Below are 18,797 nucleotides of genomic sequence, written 5' to 3' on the forward strand. Positions count from 1 at the left end.
ATAGATCAGGTCTAGCAAAGACTGAATGAAGACCCGTGTTTGCTAAGTGGGGTTTTCACAGGTTGGAGCTCAGCATTCCCAGTCTGTGTAACAGCCACAGCTCAAACATTTGGCAGCGAGCGGTGTGTTTCCACAGGGCATTTGGGCTGGTGCCAGGGTGGGGCCTGAGAGCCACAGGAAGAACCCAGAGCCCGGGGGCAGGAGGGGGGGTGTGCAGGCGTGGTACTGGGTGGGGCCTGGGGCCTGCATGCTGGTGCCACCACACCCAACCCCAAGCCGCCTGCTCTTCTGAGTGCAGCAGAGCCAAGTGTGCAGAGTCTCAGAGTGGAGGGAGGGCTGACCGGTGCATCTTCATCTCCCTGACGAAAGGCACGGCGAGGTAAACGAGATGTCCTGGTGGAAAGCCTGGGTAAGTGCAGAGCAAGCAGAGGTGGAGGGTTCCCTCATGGTGTTGGTCTAGAGAGAGGTCAGCTCGGGCAACACTCTGTTTCCTGCCAGGCCAGGCACAGGACTGGGCTGCCCCCTGGGGAGGAAGACAAGGAGATACTGCCCCAGTCCCAGAGGCATTCATGGCAGCCAGGATGGGAACAGGGAGATGGGCAGATAAAGAAACCTTGAAATGCACCTGGGGAAGCTGAGGAGCTGGGGGAGCCCAAAGGGCGTGTGTTTAGGGAGAATCAGGCAGATGTTTCCTTAAAGAGGGAACAGTATGTGCAAAGGTTCAGAAGACTGGGAAGCTTGGCTTTAAAGAGAAGTAAGCTTGAGGGTCCTGGATGGGAGGGTTGAGGGTCGGGGGAAATGCACCTAAAGAAGCAGGCAGGGCCGGGTCCTACAGAGCTGTGCATGGCAGGCTAAGGAGCTTGGGCTCCACTTTGAGAGCATTGCAGAGCCATTGAAGGACCTTGAGCTGGAGAGTAACCTGATTGAATAGGCTGATGTTAGAGGACTCATCAATGTCTTCTCCTCAGGGGATGGGAGGACGACCTGGGCCACAGGGGCCTTCCACATTTGAAATCCATGAGTGAAATTTACAGAGTGACAGATGGCTGAGTTAGGGGGACAGCACATCCTGCCCCCAAGTCTCCCATGTCCAGTGAATGAACAAATTCTCAGGAGTGTTTCATCTGGGTTTGAGTCCGACATTGTCTCATGCTAAGGAGTTGAAAACACAAAAGGGGGACAAAGATGAGGAGCAGGTGATGTCCCCTGGGGAGGCACAATGTTGTGTGCTCGGCACACCTTCCTTCATTTCATCCCCAGGCAGCCCTGGGATATCAGGGCTGCTATTTCCACTTCACAGATGAGGTAACTAAGGCTCAGCCATATCTAGTAACTTGCACAGTCTCACAGCTAGCAGGTGGGGGTCTAGTGTGAACTGGGGTCTCTCTCTGTCCCTGCCCCCAGGCTCTCTGTGAGTCTTAGTGGGTGACCCGGGCTTATCCTAATTCAGGAAATCTCTTTGTCACAAACGTCACAACCCAGGGGCCCTCAGATTCAGACGTGCTGGGCCTGAACAGGTGGGACAGAGAGGAGACCAGGGGCAAGGTGTGGCAGCCATCTGGCCCCAGCGAAACAGCCACGACAGGGCAAGGGCCAGGGCGGCCTCCAGCTTCATCCTGGCTGATGGGGAACAAGGCTTTGAGGAGGCATACGTGGCAGGGAGGGTCCAGTGCTGGGCACTTTCCAAGGTCAGCTGCTGCCCAAGGCGGCCTGACTTTGGGCCTTGCTCCCAGTGGGGCGGGTCAAAGGCCCATCCTTAGGGCCCACCCAGCCAGGCAGGCAGAAGCCTCCTTGCAGGGAGGCTGGATGACAACCTGGCAGGATAACAATGACATTCCTTGAGCACCTACTGTGCCCTGGACCTTCCTCTGTCAATATCTCACTTGAGCCTCTGTACACCTCTGCAGTACAATATAGATGCCAATATCCTTATCCACAGATGAAGAAACGGAGCCACAAGGAGACTAAGACGGTGCCCAAAGTTGCCACACTACGAACTGTTGGAGTCTGGGTTAGACTCTGAGCAACCTGACGCCAGAGCTCAAACTCTATGGAGTTCGGCCACCCACAAGCCAAGGGCAGCCAAGGGGTGTGAAAGATCAGCTTGAGGGGGGCCCGTCTGTGCCTCTCTTGTGGAGCTGAAGTTCTGCCTCCCAAGTTCTCCGGGGCAGCCCCGTGATGGGGGAAGGCAAAGGCGTGGCAGCTCCCCTGAGACCTTCACAGACACGTAACAGAGTCACAAGCCAGGCTGAGTCACCTTTTCAGTGAAAATGTTCCTGTCGGGACTAGCCTGCTCTGTGAAAGACCCGGCAAGGGCCTAGGCAGACCCCTCCTCCAACATGGGGTGGGGAGTGGGTAGAACCACCCACTAGGCAGGGGTCTGATTCCCGGAAATTTGTCTTTTTTCCCCCTAACACCTTAGCGTGGGAGGTAAGGCGGGGGCTCTTCAATGCAACGAAATCACAACCCCCAGGGAGTTAGTTACAAACATTACCACCAGAGCCCGACCTCAGCCCCGCTGAACAGGCCACTCCATGGTGACTGGCACACATGGCCTGGTCAGTCACTGCTGCACAGCCCCCTGAGTGCCAGCCTGGGGCAAGGGACGGGGGAGAGCCCCTCCTGGGTGGCCTCCAGAGCTTAGCACTGAGATCTGAGATGACCCCATGCTCACAAACGACCTGCATTCCTGTGAGCAAGGTTTCCTTCAGCGAAGGGTACCGGGAAAACTTAATGTCTGGGAAAGGTTGAGTCATTGAGAGCAGGGGGGTGGCAGACAGAGCTTAGCTTCTGAGTCAGGCTGTGGGTTAAATCCAGCACCACCATTTACTAGGTGCGTAACCTTAGCATTCATAGCTCCCTAGTGTGACTGGCAGAGACAGCAAGGAGAAGAGCATTGCATCTAAGGCACCTAAAGCCTCTAACACACAAGGCCTGGCACATAGGAGGTGCTCAAATCACTAACAGTAGTAACAGCTGCTCATGACTCCACAAAAAAGGGATGCAATAGATGCACGCATGCAGCTGGGCAACATCTGGGACCACAAAGGCTCTCTGGATGAAATTTGCACAGGGAATTACTTCTCGTACTTTCTTCTGTGAAACATTGTGCTAAGAAATAAAGTAGGAAAATCTGTCACCAGATATTTGAAATTCAAGCAAAGGATATGGAAAGACTTCTTACTTTTTACTCAAAAGAAATATCCTTACAGATATACCATGGATGGGAAGCTGCTCTGTATTTTCAGGATCTGACCAGGGCCAGGAAGGAAGGAAGGAAGAAAGGGAGGAAAAAATGATGGATGTGGTGATTGGATGGGTGGATGGCTGGCTGGCTGACTGGCTGGCTGACTGGATGGCTGACTGGATGGATGGATGGATGGATGGATGGATGAGTGGACTGGTAGGTGGATAGGTGGAAGAGTAGATGAGTGGATGAGGCGTGGATAGAAGGAGTAGGGAGGCAGCATGTTCAGCTCCACTAAGCCTTTCCTTACTTGATCGTTGTCCTTGTAGCTTTGAGCAGGGTTGTCCCTTCCTGCTGCCTGCCCTCAGATGGCACTGCCTGGGAGAGATGCAGCCTGATTCAGAGCCCACGCCCCAGGATGGGGCAGGGATGGGAGAGGTTTTGTGGCTCCGGCTGGCGCCAGCCTGTTAAAACAAGAGGCCATTCTGCACAGGAGAGAAGGCAGTCCCACAGAGCCCCAAGGGGAACCAGCAATCCCTCACGGTCAGGCCACTGTCTCTGGGGGTACCCTTCCCTACACAGCTAACGCCTCGGAGTGAACAGCCCCTGGGTCATCTGGCCTCACAGATCTCCTAGGAGATTCCATTGTTGTGCCCTGTCGCCACAGTAAAACCATCACTGGACTCTGAAGGATTCTCCCTCTTCAGCGGCCCCCAAACCCCTGCTGATCTTTTTTCAGGCCAGGTCCCCTACCCCAACTCTATCTCTCCAAATTTTTTGGTTGTTTTTATTTTTTTCCTTAAAGTCCATTGATCATCACAAAAACCCAGGAAGTGCAAGTAAGGAGAAAACAAATGGCCACCTGAGGATCTAAGGACCCAGAGCTACAGAGGAGACGTGGCCCGGGGCTGCTGGGTGTGTAGGAGGGGGTGGAGGCGTGGTCCCCACAGGGCTGCTGGCCGTGGGAGACTCAGGAGACAGATGAGGCTCCCAACACCGAAGGCTGGAGTCCAGTCTCTAGAGCCTTTTCTTGCTGCCCCACAGTCAGCACGGAGGCTCTGGCAGTGGCCACAGTACCAGCCACCTTTGAGGTCTTTCCCTACACCGTCTGAGCCTGCAAGCCCCAACTCCCAACTCCCAAGCCCAACTCTGGCAGTGGGGCTGAGAGCTGGGATTCCATCTCTTAGTGTGGCCCGGTGGCGCCAACCCACTCCTCCTCAGGAGGCCCCTCCTTCCAGCCTGAGGGCCGAGCTGGCAGGACGGGCCTCCCCTTGGCCAAGGGGCTAATAGTCACGTGGGTCTTCTGCAGCCCTGACCTGAGAGGACCATATGGCAACCTAGTGCAAAGTGGACAAAGGTGCCCCTTCCTCAGCACGACCTGATGGAAACTAGCATGTCCAGAAGCTGAGGCCTCTCCTGGGCCTCCCCTCACCCTGGATGGATGGGCAGGGCCAGGACGGATGGAGGCTCAGCCGCTGGTCTGCAGGGGCCGAGCTGGTGCTCACCCTGCTGGGCTGGCTGCCAGGGGCGCTGCCTTCCCCACATTCCCGCTTTGAGCAGGCGTGGCTTCTCTTGCAGATTGAACAGGAGGATGTCTCGGTGAAGAGCAGTCCCCACTTCAACCCAGACCCCGACGCAGAGACCCTCTACAAAGCTATGAAGGGGATCGGTGAGTGGCCTTGACCCGGGAACCCCGTGACTCTCTGGGGCTCTGCCCTCTCTGCTCAAGACCCCTCTGCTCACAGCCCTGGGAGTGAACGTCTCCCCATAATCCTCTGGCACCCAGAGAATCACACAGGGCCCACATTCCCCAGAACAGGTCTACACAGACTCCCAAGACTGGAGAGGGGGGAGGGCAGTCGTGAGTAATGGGGGTGGGGAGGCGGAGGCCATCTGCTGTGTGTTCCTGCGAGTCCTTGTGCAAGAGACCTCTCCCCATTCAGTCTGTGCTTTCTCCCTCATAAAATGGCCCCAACAACTCTGGACCCTGCGTGTCACTGTGAATTTCGGATGGGACTAGGTTGGGAGCTGTGCAGAGCTGACCGTCCTGTCTCCAGCGCCTGCTTTCCTGTGAGCAGGAAAGGGCTGGCCGGAGGCCCGCTGGGATTCGGATAACCCGGCCCAGACAGCCCTCATGCTGTCACCCAGGCAGGATTTACCCTCTAACTGGCTCTGACTGGTGAATTGGGGCATTAACAAAAACTGCCATTCCCAGACAAGCTGAGAAATCATGCTCCGTCTTCTGCTCCCTGTGAAATCTTTATAATTATCTCCATTTCCCAAAGAAAAATGTGGAGGCTTGGGGAGGTGAGCCTTCTACTCACCCAGCTGCTGGGCCAGGACTCAGATCCAGTTTTCCGGACCCTCTGTCCCCATCCTCCCCCATGGCCACCAGCACAAGGGAGGTCAGGGCAGGAGGTCTCACTGCCTGAGCTCCGGAGTTTCCAGCTGATGTCCAGAGCAGATCAGAAAACCAGAGGGGCCTCAGATTCTATCGCTGTGAGGCTGGGCCTGGCTGCACCCCAACATTGTGTGGAAGTGGGGGACAGATGGATTTTCTGTCTTGTCTACACCATGAAAATCATCAGGTTTGGGAGCTTCCAGGTGGTGCATCCCCACTGCTTGGCCACCAAGCAGCTGCCTTCCCTCCTCCCCAGCCCTCATCAGTCCCCCAGGGGCAATGAGGGTGCTCATACTGTGCCCCCCTCCAGGGACCAACGAGCAGGCCATCATCGATGTGCTCACACAGAGAAGCAACGCACAGAGGCAGCAGATCGCCAAGTCCTTCAAGGCTCAGTTTGGCGAGGTAAAGTGGGGCACATGTGCTCGGGGGGCTGTAGGGACCACTGCTGCCAGAGACAGCCTTGCAGGCAGGGCCTTGCTGGACGAGGTCCAGCTGGTCTAGAGCCCGGCCCACTGGCAACATGGGGCATTTGGGACATACACTGAAAACATGATGCATTGTTTCTCTGAAAATCAGATTTAACTCTGAAAACTTACTGATGGCTCCCCACAGCCCTGGCTTGGTCCAGCCTTCTGATGTCTGGCCCCAACCTCTTTTCCCATCTTCTCTCTCACTTGCTCCTTTACAATTGCTCCACGGCCCCATCCCTGAGCTGTTTCCCTGCCTCTATGCTCTGCTTGTCCTATTCCCCAAGACTGGAAGGCCCTTCTCTTTCCCACACGCCAGAGATGCAGGCCGGGCTCTGCTCTGTGCTGTGCCGCAGGACTGTCTCCTCATGTTGGAGCTGCTGTTCCAGTGCCCCTTCCCTCCTGCCAAAGGCGAAACCCAAGGGCAGGGAGCACACCGCCTGGACCCTTTGTCCCTCCACCCGCCACCCCCAGGACAGAGCGAGGCATCGGCATCCTAGCTAAGCACAGGAATAAATGCACACAGAGCCGTAGTGGCCGGAAGCCTCCATTAGCACACATTGGTAATGTGGACACTTAACCCAGGAAGATGAATGATGAAGCCCAAACACTCCATGGGAGAAACCAGTGTTCTCTCCTAAAAAATAACTTATCTCTCTTAACCTTCACAACTATGCATTATTCTCTGCATTCGACGTCAGAGGAAACTGATGTTCTGAGAGGCGGAGGATGTTGCCCAGGATCCCAGAGCCTGTAAGCAACAAGGTTGGGATTTAAATCCAGGTCTGACAAGGCCCTTGATCCTTCGCTGTGCTGTGAGGGGAGATCAGCTGGGTGTGGCCTTGTGGTTTCTTGCAAATATAAGTGCCCTTAGAAGGAGAGACACGTGAGATAGATTCCTTAATTCATTTCACTCATTCATTGAGTGTCTACGGGCTAAGTGACAGGGACTTGATGAGCTTAATGACAGACTTGTATTTCGGGCTCATGGTGTGCCCGGCGCTGCGCTGAGAGCGATTTCGACATCTCTCCGCCAATCCCCTAAGCAATGGTATGAAGCAGGAGCACCAAGGTCTCTATTTCACAGAAAAGGGTAAGGATGCTTAGAGAGGCTGAGTTGCTGGCCCAAGAAGCCCCAGCCAGCAGCAGCACGTGGGAGAGCCCACATGGGAATCCAGCCAGAGCCCCTGGGCCCAGCCAGCACCCGCTGCCTGCACTCCAGTGGACACAGCACACAGAACACCGCCCTTCCCTGCTCCTGCCTTAGAATCTCATCGAGACGCTGAAGTCGGAGCTGAGCAGCCAGTTCGAGAGGCTCATCATAGCCCTCATGTACCCTCCATACAGATACGAAGCCAAGGAGCTGTACGACTCCATGAAGGTAACCAAGCAAGTGGGGTGAGGGGGTTCAGAAACACTTACAAGGACTGGGTGGGGGAATGATGCCCGGGACTGCTTTCCCCAGAGACCCTGGCACAGGGAGCTCTGAGCTCCCCTTGAGCCACTGTTTGGAACGAGCCCAGCGAGCCTGCAGCCTGCTGCTCATGAAATCATACAGGATGTTTTGGGACTTGGTAGAGCATAGGTTCTTCTATCTCAGCATGGAAAGAATTCAGTGAAAGGCAAAGTGATAGATAAGAAGTGATTTATTAGAATAGGACGCTTGTGGGTCTTACAAGTAGGCGGGCAAGAGGGTGCCACCCCAAGAACTTAGTGGGCTACAGGTTTTTATGTTTGTTTTTTTGTTTTTATTTATTTTTGGCTGTGTTGGGTCTTCATTGCTGCACATGGTCTTTCTCTAGTTGCGGCGAGTGTGGGCTACTCTTCGTTGCAGTGCGCGGGTTTCTCATTGTGGTGGCTTCTCTTGCTGCGGAGCACGGGCTCCAGGCACGTGGGCTTCATTAGTTGTGGCACGCAGGCTCAGTAGGTGTGGCTCACGGGCTTAGTTGCTCCGCGGCATGTGGGATCTTCCCGGACCAGGGCTCGAACCCACGTCCCCTGCACTGGCAGGCAGACTCTTAACCACTATGCCACCAGGGAAGCCCTACTGTTTTGTAATCAAAGGAAAAGTGGGGAGGGGGAGAAGACCACCTTTTTCCTTGTTCTTGAGTAGATTTCACGCTTCTATCATCAGTTCCCTCCTCCATGTCGGGCAGGGGAGTTTTCTTGTCCCTTGTTTCTTGTTTCATGGTCAAACCGGGACTGTCATGGCATAATGGAAATGAGCAAAAAGGCTGTGACGTATACTAAAATATGGTAAATCATCTCAGGTTTCAGTATAATATCACCTATTCCTTATATTTTTGTTTTTAGTGTGCACAGAGGAGCATGTTCTAGGAATCATTAACTTACTGAGCTCACTGGGCAGGATGTGGGTCTCATTCCACCATTGTTTTATTGTTTGGGGGCCGTGCTCCTGTTGCACGGTTTTGTTGCTAAGCGAGCCTGCTTGGTTTTGTGGTTAAGCAAACCTGGTTTCTTGAGTGATCATTAACTTACAGGGGTCTCCCATACTTTTTTTCTCTACTGACAATGCCCAAGTGGGATTAACTATTTAATCACCTTCTTTGTCCTTTTACTCTGTCCCTATCACTCAGACTGCCACCAAACACAGACTGGCCTCCGCCATCATCTAGCCTTGATGGAACCAAAATTCATCCTTCTCAGGACATTGCTAGACCAGGTTTGCAGGAATTAGGAACCAGCCTCTGCTGTCTTGTGCCTTGTCCCCCAATTTCCCGTTACTTCCCACTGCTCCTTTTGCATTCGAAGATGATTAAGAAGGAGTCAGGACCAAGTAATAATAATCATCTCCATTGAAAGGGCACTTACAGGGCTTCCCTGGTGGCGCAGTGGTTGAGAGTCCGCCTGCCGATGCAGGGGACATGGGCTCGTGCCCTGGTCTGGGAAGATCCCACATGCCGCGAAGCGGCTAGGCCCGTGAGCCATGGCCGCTGAGCCTGCACGTCTGGAGCCTGTGCTCCGCAATGGGAGAGGCCACAACAGTGAGAGGCCTGCGTACCGCAAAAAAAAAAAAAAAAAAGAAAGAAAAATAAGAAAGGGCACTTATAACTAATAAGAACCTGCTGTATAAAAAAATTAATTTAATTTAATTTTTTTAAAAAAAAGAAAGAAAGTGTACTTACTCCAAAAAAAAAAAAAATTGAAAAGGGACTTCCTCGGTGGTCCAGTGGTTTAGACTCCATGCTCCCAATTCAGGGGGCACGGGTTCGACCCCTGGTTGGGGAACTAAGATCCCGCATGCTGCACAGTGCAGGAAAAAAAAAAAAATTGAAAGGGCACTTACTGTGTGGACCTGCCAGGCATTTTACATCTATTATCTCCACCTTCGGGGTGGGGGTGGCTTATTATCCCTGTGTCCTGATGAGGACCCTCAGGCTCAGGGAGGTGGAGTGACCTGTTTGGGACCACCCAGCTATAGAGGGCTGAGCTGAGACACAGCCCTCCCATCACATCACTTGCCCACAAGTATCCACCACTGGAGACAAATGCACGTGATCTCCCCCAGTAACATCCTCCAGCAGAGGCCCCCCAGCAGAGCACTGACTGGTTCATCCTAGGACTGTTCCTTTTGCCTCTTGACAAAAGAGAATGCGGACAGAGCCCGAGGGTGTGGACAGAGCTCTCGAGCAGGCAGAGGTTTTTATCCACAGGGCTTAGGAACCAGAGAGGGCGTCATCATCGAAATCCTGGCTTCTCGGACCAAGAACCAGCTTCAGGAGATAATGAAGGCATATGAGGAGGGTAAGGGGCCTGCTAAGAGGGAGGATGTGGGCCCTGAGTTAAAGGCTAGCTTGGGAATGACCATGAGCTTTGGCAGCCTAGCGGCAAATAAGAGACAAGCCGTGTACTGGGCCACGTTGGAAAGGATTCTTTCTGGGCTTTTCCACACACAGACGCTGAGCACCTTCTGTGTGCCAAATCCCGTGTCTGACAGTGAGATTGGATATGAGTCAGGATCCATCTCTGAGCTCCCTAAGAGCATGGGCTGCTGCGGGGGAGGGCATGCACCCATTAAGTTCTCTGCCCCTTGACAGTGTGGCGGCACTGCGGGCCGCCGGCTATGTCAGCAGTGGGCGGGGCTGACACCTTCCTGGCCAGGCACAGGCTGACCCTGGGGACCATGCAGGGCCCCGTTGCAGTGGCGGGTGTGGAGCCCTAGCCAGCTCTCATGGGCTGCAAGGCAAAGCCCATCCTCCACAATGTCTGCCTGGTGGGGAGTCCACAGGAAGTTCCTGGCTTTGCCAAACCACGTGATGAAATAAGGCTCAATCAGCAGCCCCTGGCTCTCTGGCCTGGCCCATCTTTGTGCTTTGAGCTTGGCTGGCAACCCATGTTGCTTCCTAGTTCTGAACAACCACAAGCAGGGAGCCTCTGCCACTCAGACACCTGGACAGAGCAAACTCTCCCTGTGCCAAGGACTCATCTCTCCTGGAAGGCTTTAGTCAGGAAAAGGGTGAGAAATGGGGCAAGGAGGAGGAAAGCAGGTCTGAGCCTCATGGTCCTGATCCCCTGCAGACTATGGGTCCAGCCTGGAGGAAGACATCCAAGCAGACACCAGCGGCTACCTGGAGAGGATCCTGGTGTGCCTCCTGCAGGTATCACAGCCCAGGGTCCCGGGATCCCCTTGTCTGGGGGATCCCCACAGATCCCCCATCAGAGAGTGGCTCTTGGGCAAAGCTACTGAAGTGGGGTGGGGGGCAAGGGTGTGGTACAGCCGCTGGGGCCTGGGCTCACTGGGTACATCCCAGCGGGCTCGGAGTGTTCTCATGGCAGAGCCCCTGCACCTCTCCAGAAATTAGGAGGAGAGGGCCCGTCACTGAGCAGGTCCCTCCCACCAGGCCCCATGCCAGGCACGTTGCTTACTTTTGCTCACTGAGTCCTGCAGCTCCTTATGGGGCATTCCTTATGACTCTCCCTTTACCGATGAGAGTCCAGGGCCTGGAGAGGATAACTGCCTGCCTTCCTACCTGGCTGTCCCCTCTGTCCCGGCTGCTCTGCTCAGCCAGCCTGCCTTACAGAGCCGCCTCTTCTGTTCCTAGGGCAGCAGAGATGAGTTGGGTGGCTTCGTGGACCCAGGACTGGCCCTGAAAGATGCACAGGTAAGGCTACCCCTCAGCAGCTCTGCCCTGCAGGCCATCCAGTCCCACCCTCTGCCATCTAGACTCCGGGGTGCTGAAGCCTAAAAGCCTCACCCAGCCCCTCTGCCCGCAGGGGTTTTCTCTGATGCTAGGCTGGGCCCTGGCTCAGCTCTCTGCAGGCCTTTACCCTCTGGTGTCTGCAGAGGGAAGTGAGGGTGGAGGGGAAGAAGGAGACTGATTTGGGTGGGGTTCACTGAAGCCCTGCCCGGGCAGGAACAGCCTACGAACCCGGGAATGCTGGGCCTCCGAGGCCCAGATGTGTGCATTCAGCTCTCTATAGGTCTGCCTGCTGGCAGAACGCTTGAAGGTACCCAGAGGCAAAGCAAAGCCCCAGAGGGGAGGCGGGACAGTTCCTAGAGCAGCCCGGTATTGAGAAGAGAATTTAACCACGGGGATAGCAGGCTCCCAGTCAAAAAGATGGTCAAGCAGAGGAGAATGTCAACCTGGCAGCGTGGATGGGGGGCTGTTCTTCACCCACCTTGCTCGCCTTCACTGGTTGTCGTGGGTGTCCCAATGCAGGATCTATACACAGTGGGTGAGAAGATTTGTGGGACTGATGAGATGAAATTCATCACCATCCTGTGCACGCGCAGTGCCACACACCTGATGAGAGGTACCGGGGAGGTAGGGAGGTCCTGGGGGACAGGGAGGCACCCTGGCTCTAGGTCCTCTCCCTTCACACTGAATACCCAGTGTGTGGCCTTGTCAAATCATGGAGCTGGGGAAAGAGCCAAGGAGCCCTGGACCCTTTCCCCAGCAACCAAGTGGAGGTCAGGAGTGGTGCACAGACGTGTAGTCTCCTATTTGAGATGCTGGGGGGCGTCACGCTGAGATGCGCATGTCCCCTAAGAGAAGGCCTTTCTGCACAGTGTTTGAGGAATATGAGAAAATTGCCAGCAAGAGCATTGAGGACAGCATCAAGAGTGAGACCCACGGCTCACTGGAGGAGGCCATGCTCACAGTGGGTAAGAGACGGAGCTCCGTGCTCAGGCTCACGTGTGTCCGCTGGCCCTGGGGCTCAGAAGTGGGGCAGCACCAAAGGGCGAAGGGCCCAGGGCGCAATAGCAAGTGCTGGGTCCCTATGTTCACCTTCAAAGCCAACCTCCACACCAGCTGCCACTCTCAGCATCTACCCTTCACCCAGGACACTGGAGCTACTAGGAGAGACCCTCGTGTCCTCAATGTGCTGTGTCCTGCCAGAGATTGTTCTCTGTGCTGCCCACAGAGTGCCCAGTGCCGTGTGAGTGTGTCATCATATATGTGCGTGTGCATGAGTGTGTGCGCTTTGAGTGTGCACATGTGTGTGTGCGTGAGTGTGTGCGCGTGTGTGCTTGCGTGTGCATGCGAGTGCATTGCGTGCACTGAGTGGGTGGGTGTGCGCATGTGAGTGTGTGCATGTGTGTATGCACGTGAGTGTGCGTGTGTGCACACGTAAGTGTGAGTGTGCACGCGAGGGTGTGTGCACATGCATGTGCGAGTGTGTGTGTGTGCGCATGTGTGTGTATGCACACATGTGCAGGATTGTGCCAGACCCAGGGCCTGTGCTCACCCACAGCAGCCACACAAGGAACATTCTGGTTCTGACTGTGAAGCCCTGAAGGAATCACCTAGCTGGACTTTAGCCAGGGGTTTGGTCCCTGCCTCAGTTGCTGATTGAAGAAATGATGATGTGTAGTTGGAATCCAAACTGAGTGATTGGTGGTCTGACACTAGGGGAACACTGAGAACCTTCCACCAAGCATGAGGTCAGATTCATGTAGGAGGACAGGTTGCAGAGCACATCCTGGGGTCCAGAGGCAAAGTGACAGGGAGAGGAGTCATTGCAGAGTAACGAACTGAGGCCCAGGGCAGAGGGACTTCCCTCCTCCCATGATGCAGCCAAGGTCACCTCCACACCAGGCTGTGCCCACTGGGTGCCGAGCAGCCAGGGGAGCTGCACAGTGTGTCCTGGTCCACGGGGGTAAACTGGGGCATCTGACTCTCCCAGCTGCCTTTGACTGCTGTGATAAATCCAGTCTATGTCGGAGCATCTAAGCATGCCTCCTGCTCCAGTCTCAGCTTCCAAAGGCAGCCCCTGGATCCGATTTAAACAACTGAAAAAAATCTACAGGCAGAGAAAAGCAAGGCTATGCCAGGCCCTGGAGTGCTGGGCACTTACTGTTTATCCTTGAAGACTCACACCACTCACTTCACACGTGAGGATGGTGCAAGGCAGGGAGGTCAAGTCACTAGGCACCTGGTGCCATCAAGCAGGGTTCAAACTCATGCCTACCTCCCTCAAAGCCCTCGCTCTTTCTGCCACCTTGGATGAAAACACCAACATCCCCACCCAGACACCAAGTCTCTGAAACAGCATCCATGAAAGCGAGGATAGGGCCAGATGCCCTGGGTGCCTTCTTGCTCTGGGTCCAAAACCCATCTGTCACAAGGGAATTCAATCTGCAGGGGCCCTCTGAGAGGTGACATGTAAAGCAGGCACTCAGAGGCCAGTGGTCACCACAACGGTGGCTCCTCCATGGAGCTGTGTGGCTAGATTCTTGGTGAAGCTGTGTCTGGAATGTAAGAGCCCAGGGACTCCCTTGGTGGAGCTGTGCTCTGATGAGCCAGACCAGCCCTGTGGGTCCCAGTGCATTTCACACCTTGCCCTTTTGTCTGCCTACTCTCGGCCTTTGCACCTGTGCCCAGTGCCCTGGGCTTCCTTCCCTGCCCCACCCCTCCTGACACAAAGCCTCTCATTTTAGGACTAGGCAGAGCACAGATAAATAGGCCAAGACTTGCACAACACTAACCCTTAAGACCCAAAGCAAGACATAAATAAATAAACATGTATACAATGTCGCCTACAACCTCTGGTTGCTAACAGAACTTTCCTGTTTGCCAGTGAAATGCACCCGGAACCTCCACAGCTACTTTGAAGAGCGCCTTTACTATGCCATGAAGGTAACTGTTCTGTCTTCTGTGTGCCTGACCCTCAGTCCTACATGGCACAACTGCAAAGCCAAGGAGCTCAGAGCCACCACCCAAGTCTCCGACACTTGGGTCTCCTCTTATCCCAGCCTCTTGTGGACCAGAAGTGTTTTAGTTCTCAGAGGGCAAACCAAGCTAGGGAAGGGAAGCCACAGCTCCTGAAGGCTGAATTTGAGTAGGTGCATTCAACAGGTGTGCATGGTACTGAACTTTCACCACAATCCTGTGAAACTTATGTAGTAATCTGCCCTCCCAGAGGGGGTGAAACCAAGACTTGTGGTCAAGGTCACACAGCTAGTAGGTGGCAAAGTGTTGATTTGAGTCCAAGCCAGTGCAATTGTCTTTTTTATTCTGATTTTATTTATGCATCATTGTCCACGTGGCCTCCTTGACAAAGCACAGGTCAGGATTGCCAGGAGGCAATTCAAGGCATCCTTTGAACAGGCATGTTTAAGAGGGAGATTGCCACACACAGCAGTTCAACAACACTGCGTGTGCCAGGGTGCCCGTCTGGGTTTGCCTGTTGTCCAGAAGGTAGCACTGGCCACTCAGATGTTCAAGACACTCATATCAAGGGAGGCTCTGGTATCTGGAACCACACTGGAAGATAGATAGTGAAAGTAATTCCTGGAGATTAAAGTCAGCCCACCTTCTCTGATTGATGGTTGCTAACATCACCTGAAGCAAGAACCCCAAGCTCTCTGGCTACATCTGGCCAGGAAGTGAGAGAGGGCATGGGATTCCCTTGGTCACGTGGCTCCCTCTGACATGAGAGTGATCAAGGATGAAAGTGAGCAGGAGGGTCCTGCATGTGAATTGGCCAGTTAAGCTGATTTCATGATGTTGCTGCCCTAGGAAGAGGCCTTATTCCTGGAGCAGTGAACATTTTGTGTCTAGAATCTGATGAAGCAAATCAAACACACACTGCTATCTGGGGTATTTGGCGTCTAATAAGAGACAAACATGAGCAGTGAGTGAGAAGAGATCAAGGGATCCCTTAGCGCATCCCTCTCAGTGCTTCACTGCTAAAGCGGAGGCTCATTCCTGTACCTCCATCCCCTACGAAAGCCCCCTGAACCCAACATAGATTTGTCCATTATCACAGAGATGGACCAGGAAGGCAAGAAGTGATGGTTGACTGCTGTGTCTTATCCAGGGAGCAGGAACTCACGATGGGACCCTGATACGAAACATCGTTTCAAGGAGTGAGATTGACTTAAATCTCATCAAGTGTCAGTTCAAGGAGATGTACGGCAAGACCCTCAGCAGCATGATCATGGTGAGCCATGAGTTCCCATTTCTTTTTTTTTTTTTTTTTTTTTTTGCGGTACGCGGGCCTCTCCCTGTTATGGCCTCTGCCGTTGCGGAGCACAGGCTCAGGACGCGCAGGCTCAGCAGCCATGGATCACAGGCCCAGCCGCTCCACGGCCTGTGGGATCTTCCCAGACCCCCGTGTCCCCTGTATCGGCAGGCGGACTCTCAACCACTGCACCACCAGGGAAACCCGAGTTCCCATTTCTAACAGCAGTTTTAAACAGAGACCTTACTGGGAAACCTGAATGCTGTGACCAATGTCATAAGTCACACGTGTCCGTCCCTCCTCAGTGGGTATCACACTCTTGCATTCATTGCTATGTGCTACATACAGGGATCAGCAAGGAGGTCGGTGTAGCTAGTGGAGGCCCCTGTACATTGCACCCAGAAAGTTAGCTTTGCATTTGAGTTATGGTTGCCCCTTTGAAAATGACACACCGAATCCTTGCAGAAGGAACCATATCTGAAGAGTCAGTGAGAGTAAATAGTTTAGTCGGAGTCGAGGCGTAGCATTCAAATACAGATATAGGTAGTCCTGACAGCAAAAATTTAAGGACATAAATCATATGAGCTCCAGTGGGCTGCCTAACCTGATTCCAATTAGTGAACGTTCTAGAGCTGAGAAAACACAGTGATTATCACACTGCTATAACTTCAAGAGAAATAGCTCTTCTAGCCATTAATACCAAATGAGGCCTTGACAGCTTCATTAACAGAAGTCAAGTCATGAGAAATATATCCCTAAGTCTTCACTGGCTATTAAGTCAAGCCTCTAATTATTCTACAAGTGTCCATTGTTCACTACACTTTCCAAGACACACATAGCTTACAATATGTTAAAAAGATGTTTCTGCTTTAAGATGTTTCAGAATGGGGCAGTAGGTGGTAGGGGATTGGGAGTGGCAATAGAAACAGCCTGAAATGGAAAACAAAGAAAGATGGGTGACAGTGAGGGGCCTGTGGCATAGGAACCTGTAGAGGAATGTTCCAGGTCTCCCGCAGAGAAGCACAACTCCTGGTAATAAGAGCAGCTGTTCCTGATGCAGGTGACTCCAAGTCAAGCCAATGCCACAAACCACCCCCCCTTCTAATTCTCACATCCCTCCTGTCCTCAGGAAGACACAAGCAGCGACTACAAGAATGCCCTGCTGAACCTGGTGGGCAGTGACCCCTGAAGGCTCAGAAGGACAAGAGCAAAGGTCAAGAAGGTGGAGCCACTGGGTCCTGCTTGCTCAACCTTGGCCATGGATGGGGATGGGGGTGGGGGGAGCCACAGCACAGCTTTCAGTCCTCTGTCTCCCAGCTTCCAGTGCTTTCCAGCCAGTTTCTCTGACCCAGAAGTAAGGATCAGCCTGGGGCTCCTACTTCCACTGTCTTCCCAAGTCATTTTCAGGTGTGAGCACATTGCCAACCTTAGCATATATCTGATCTGACAAATACCTCAGCATGAAGGGGTCTACAGGGGCTCGTGATGATTTCTTTCTCCCTACACAGGAGCTTCCCAAGCCTGACTGGTCACAGAGTCCCCTAGGCTCTCAGCCCACTACCATCTACTAATCTGAGATCTGCAGAGAATAGACCAGACAATATGGAATTTTAATAAGTGTCTCAGCTGATATGCTTCACTTTCAGGCAACCAGAGAAGGCTGTGAGAGCTTGTTTGTTTCTGAGCACATGCTTGTGGGCAGCTGAGAAAGGAACACATATATCCAGGCCAAGTGGGCTATCACCAACATTCATTCACCAGCATCATTTTAAAATACTAGGCTATAAGTAGAAGAAAAATTCTCTCATCATCCTACCAACAGAGAAAGCTGAAAATTAATGGCCTGACACAAGGACACTGTGTTCTAAGAGGCTTGGGCTTCTCTAGTCCTTGATCAAAATAGCTGCTCCTTCCTCCCATGACGCAAGCCTGGAGAATCTCTAATCCTGACCAAATGGCAATGGGAACTGGTTGCAGGAGAAGCTGAGATACCTGTGTTGTGCTTTTCAAAACAATAAAGATTTGTACATTGGAACTTAAGTGTCTTTGGATTTTTACAGGTGACCAAAGTAGAACCACTTTGATTAGCCAAATTCTACCCCATAGAGCCTACTCTCCAGACTATGCCATCTAGGGCTACAAAGCTTATCCTTTCCCATTAACAACATTCCTGATCTCTGAAGACAGCCCACATATTCTACCAAGACTTCTTCTGTCAAAGCTAAATGTCCTCAGTCCCTTCAACTGTCCCTCTTAAAGCCCGGTTTGGGGCCAACTCCTCCAAACATTTTCTAGTTTGCAAACTAGAAACTTTTATAGAGTGCAACTCTGAGAATCGTTTGTTTGTTTTCAGGGCTAGACAATGTTTATACATGTCCATGTCAGGTCCAGGTGTCAAGCCACATTGGCGGGACTTCAATTCATTTACAAGCATCTCATCACAGTGCCTGCCAGGGGTCTGTAGGGCAGGACGAGGCTTTCCCCATGCAGGTCATCACATAACAATGATGCTTTATTAAAGGGCAGATTAATATGCAGCTTTGGGGAGGAAATACCTGGGAGCAAAGAGTGAGACAGATCAGTGGGGCTTTGAGCTCACACAGAGGAGAGGTAGATTCTGGCTCTGCCCTGCACTGGCTCTTGTGACTCTGACCTAATCACTTGGTGTGTGTGTGTGTGTGTGTGTGTGTGTGTGTGTGCCTCAGATTCCTTACCTTTACCTGCAGGGGTGGAAACCCTGCTGCAATTGCTGCTTTCAAACCACCTCAAAGGTAGTGGTAGAAAACCATCATTTTATTATGCTCCTGGGTTCTGTAGGTCAGGAATTCAGACCTGTTGCCTAGTGCGGATAACTTGTATCTGCTCCAGCAAGTCTGGAGACTCTGTCGGGAAGACCCAAATGTCAAGAGAACTCTAGGGCAGATGCTGGAATCATCTGGAGGCTTCTTCACTCACATGCTGGGTGCTGGTGAGATGGCTGGAAGGCTGGGCTCAGCTGGGACTGTCCCCTAACACTCCTACATGTGACCTCACCAGGGTTGGGGCCCAGGGTAGTGGAAGCCCTTATGTGGAGGCTCAGGGCTGCATTTCCTTCTGTGACAAAACCTCACACAGATCACTTCCGTCATGCCCTATTGGTCAAGGTCATCACAATCCAGCCCAGCTTCAAGGGAAGGAAACACAGTCCCCATCTGTCAATGGGACAAATGTCAAAGAATTTGGTGGCTCTTCTCTTAAACTCTGAACAAGTAGTTTAAAATATTGAACAACTCATGCAGTACAACTGCCCCATGTGCATGGCTGCTGTCTG

The 18,797-nt window shown here is 53.1% G+C and overlaps 1 protein-coding gene across 1 annotated transcript; it reads left to right on the forward strand.

Moving 5' to 3' along the window:
• Positions 1-255: 255 nt before the first annotated feature.
• LOC132493083 (annexin A8) lies at positions 256-17,522 on the forward strand. The gene is made up of 12 exons (XM_060103228.1): positions 256-409; positions 4,766-4,856; positions 5,899-5,993; positions 7,326-7,439; positions 9,733-9,823; positions 10,598-10,677; positions 11,122-11,181; positions 11,740-11,833; positions 12,090-12,185; positions 14,102-14,160; positions 15,344-15,466; positions 16,617-17,522. The coding sequence occupies exons 1-12, from the start codon at positions 389-391 to the stop codon at positions 16,674-16,676; spliced, it is 984 nt and encodes a 327-aa protein (XP_059959211.1). The 5' UTR covers positions 256-388; the 3' UTR covers positions 16,677-17,522.
• Positions 17,523-18,797: the final 1,275 nt, after the last annotated feature.

The sequence above is a fragment of the Mesoplodon densirostris genome, chromosome 1 (genome assembly GCF_025265405.1).
Source record: "Mesoplodon densirostris isolate mMesDen1 chromosome 1, mMesDen1 primary haplotype, whole genome shotgun sequence".
Classification (NCBI taxonomy): Eukaryota; Metazoa; Chordata; class Mammalia; order Artiodactyla; family Ziphiidae; genus Mesoplodon; species Mesoplodon densirostris.

Coding starts and splice junctions, on each gene's coding strand:
- LOC132493083 (XM_060103228.1), top strand. CDS start 389: ATGTCCTGGTGGAAAGCCTGG. Junction 12,186..14,101: donor GGAGGCCATGCTCACAGTGG/GTAAGAGACGGA, acceptor CCTGTTTGCCAG/TGAAATGCACCCGGAACCTC. Junction 15,467..16,616: donor CCCTCAGCAGCATGATCATG/GTGAGCCATGAG, acceptor TCCTGTCCTCAG/GAAGACACAAGCAGCGACTA.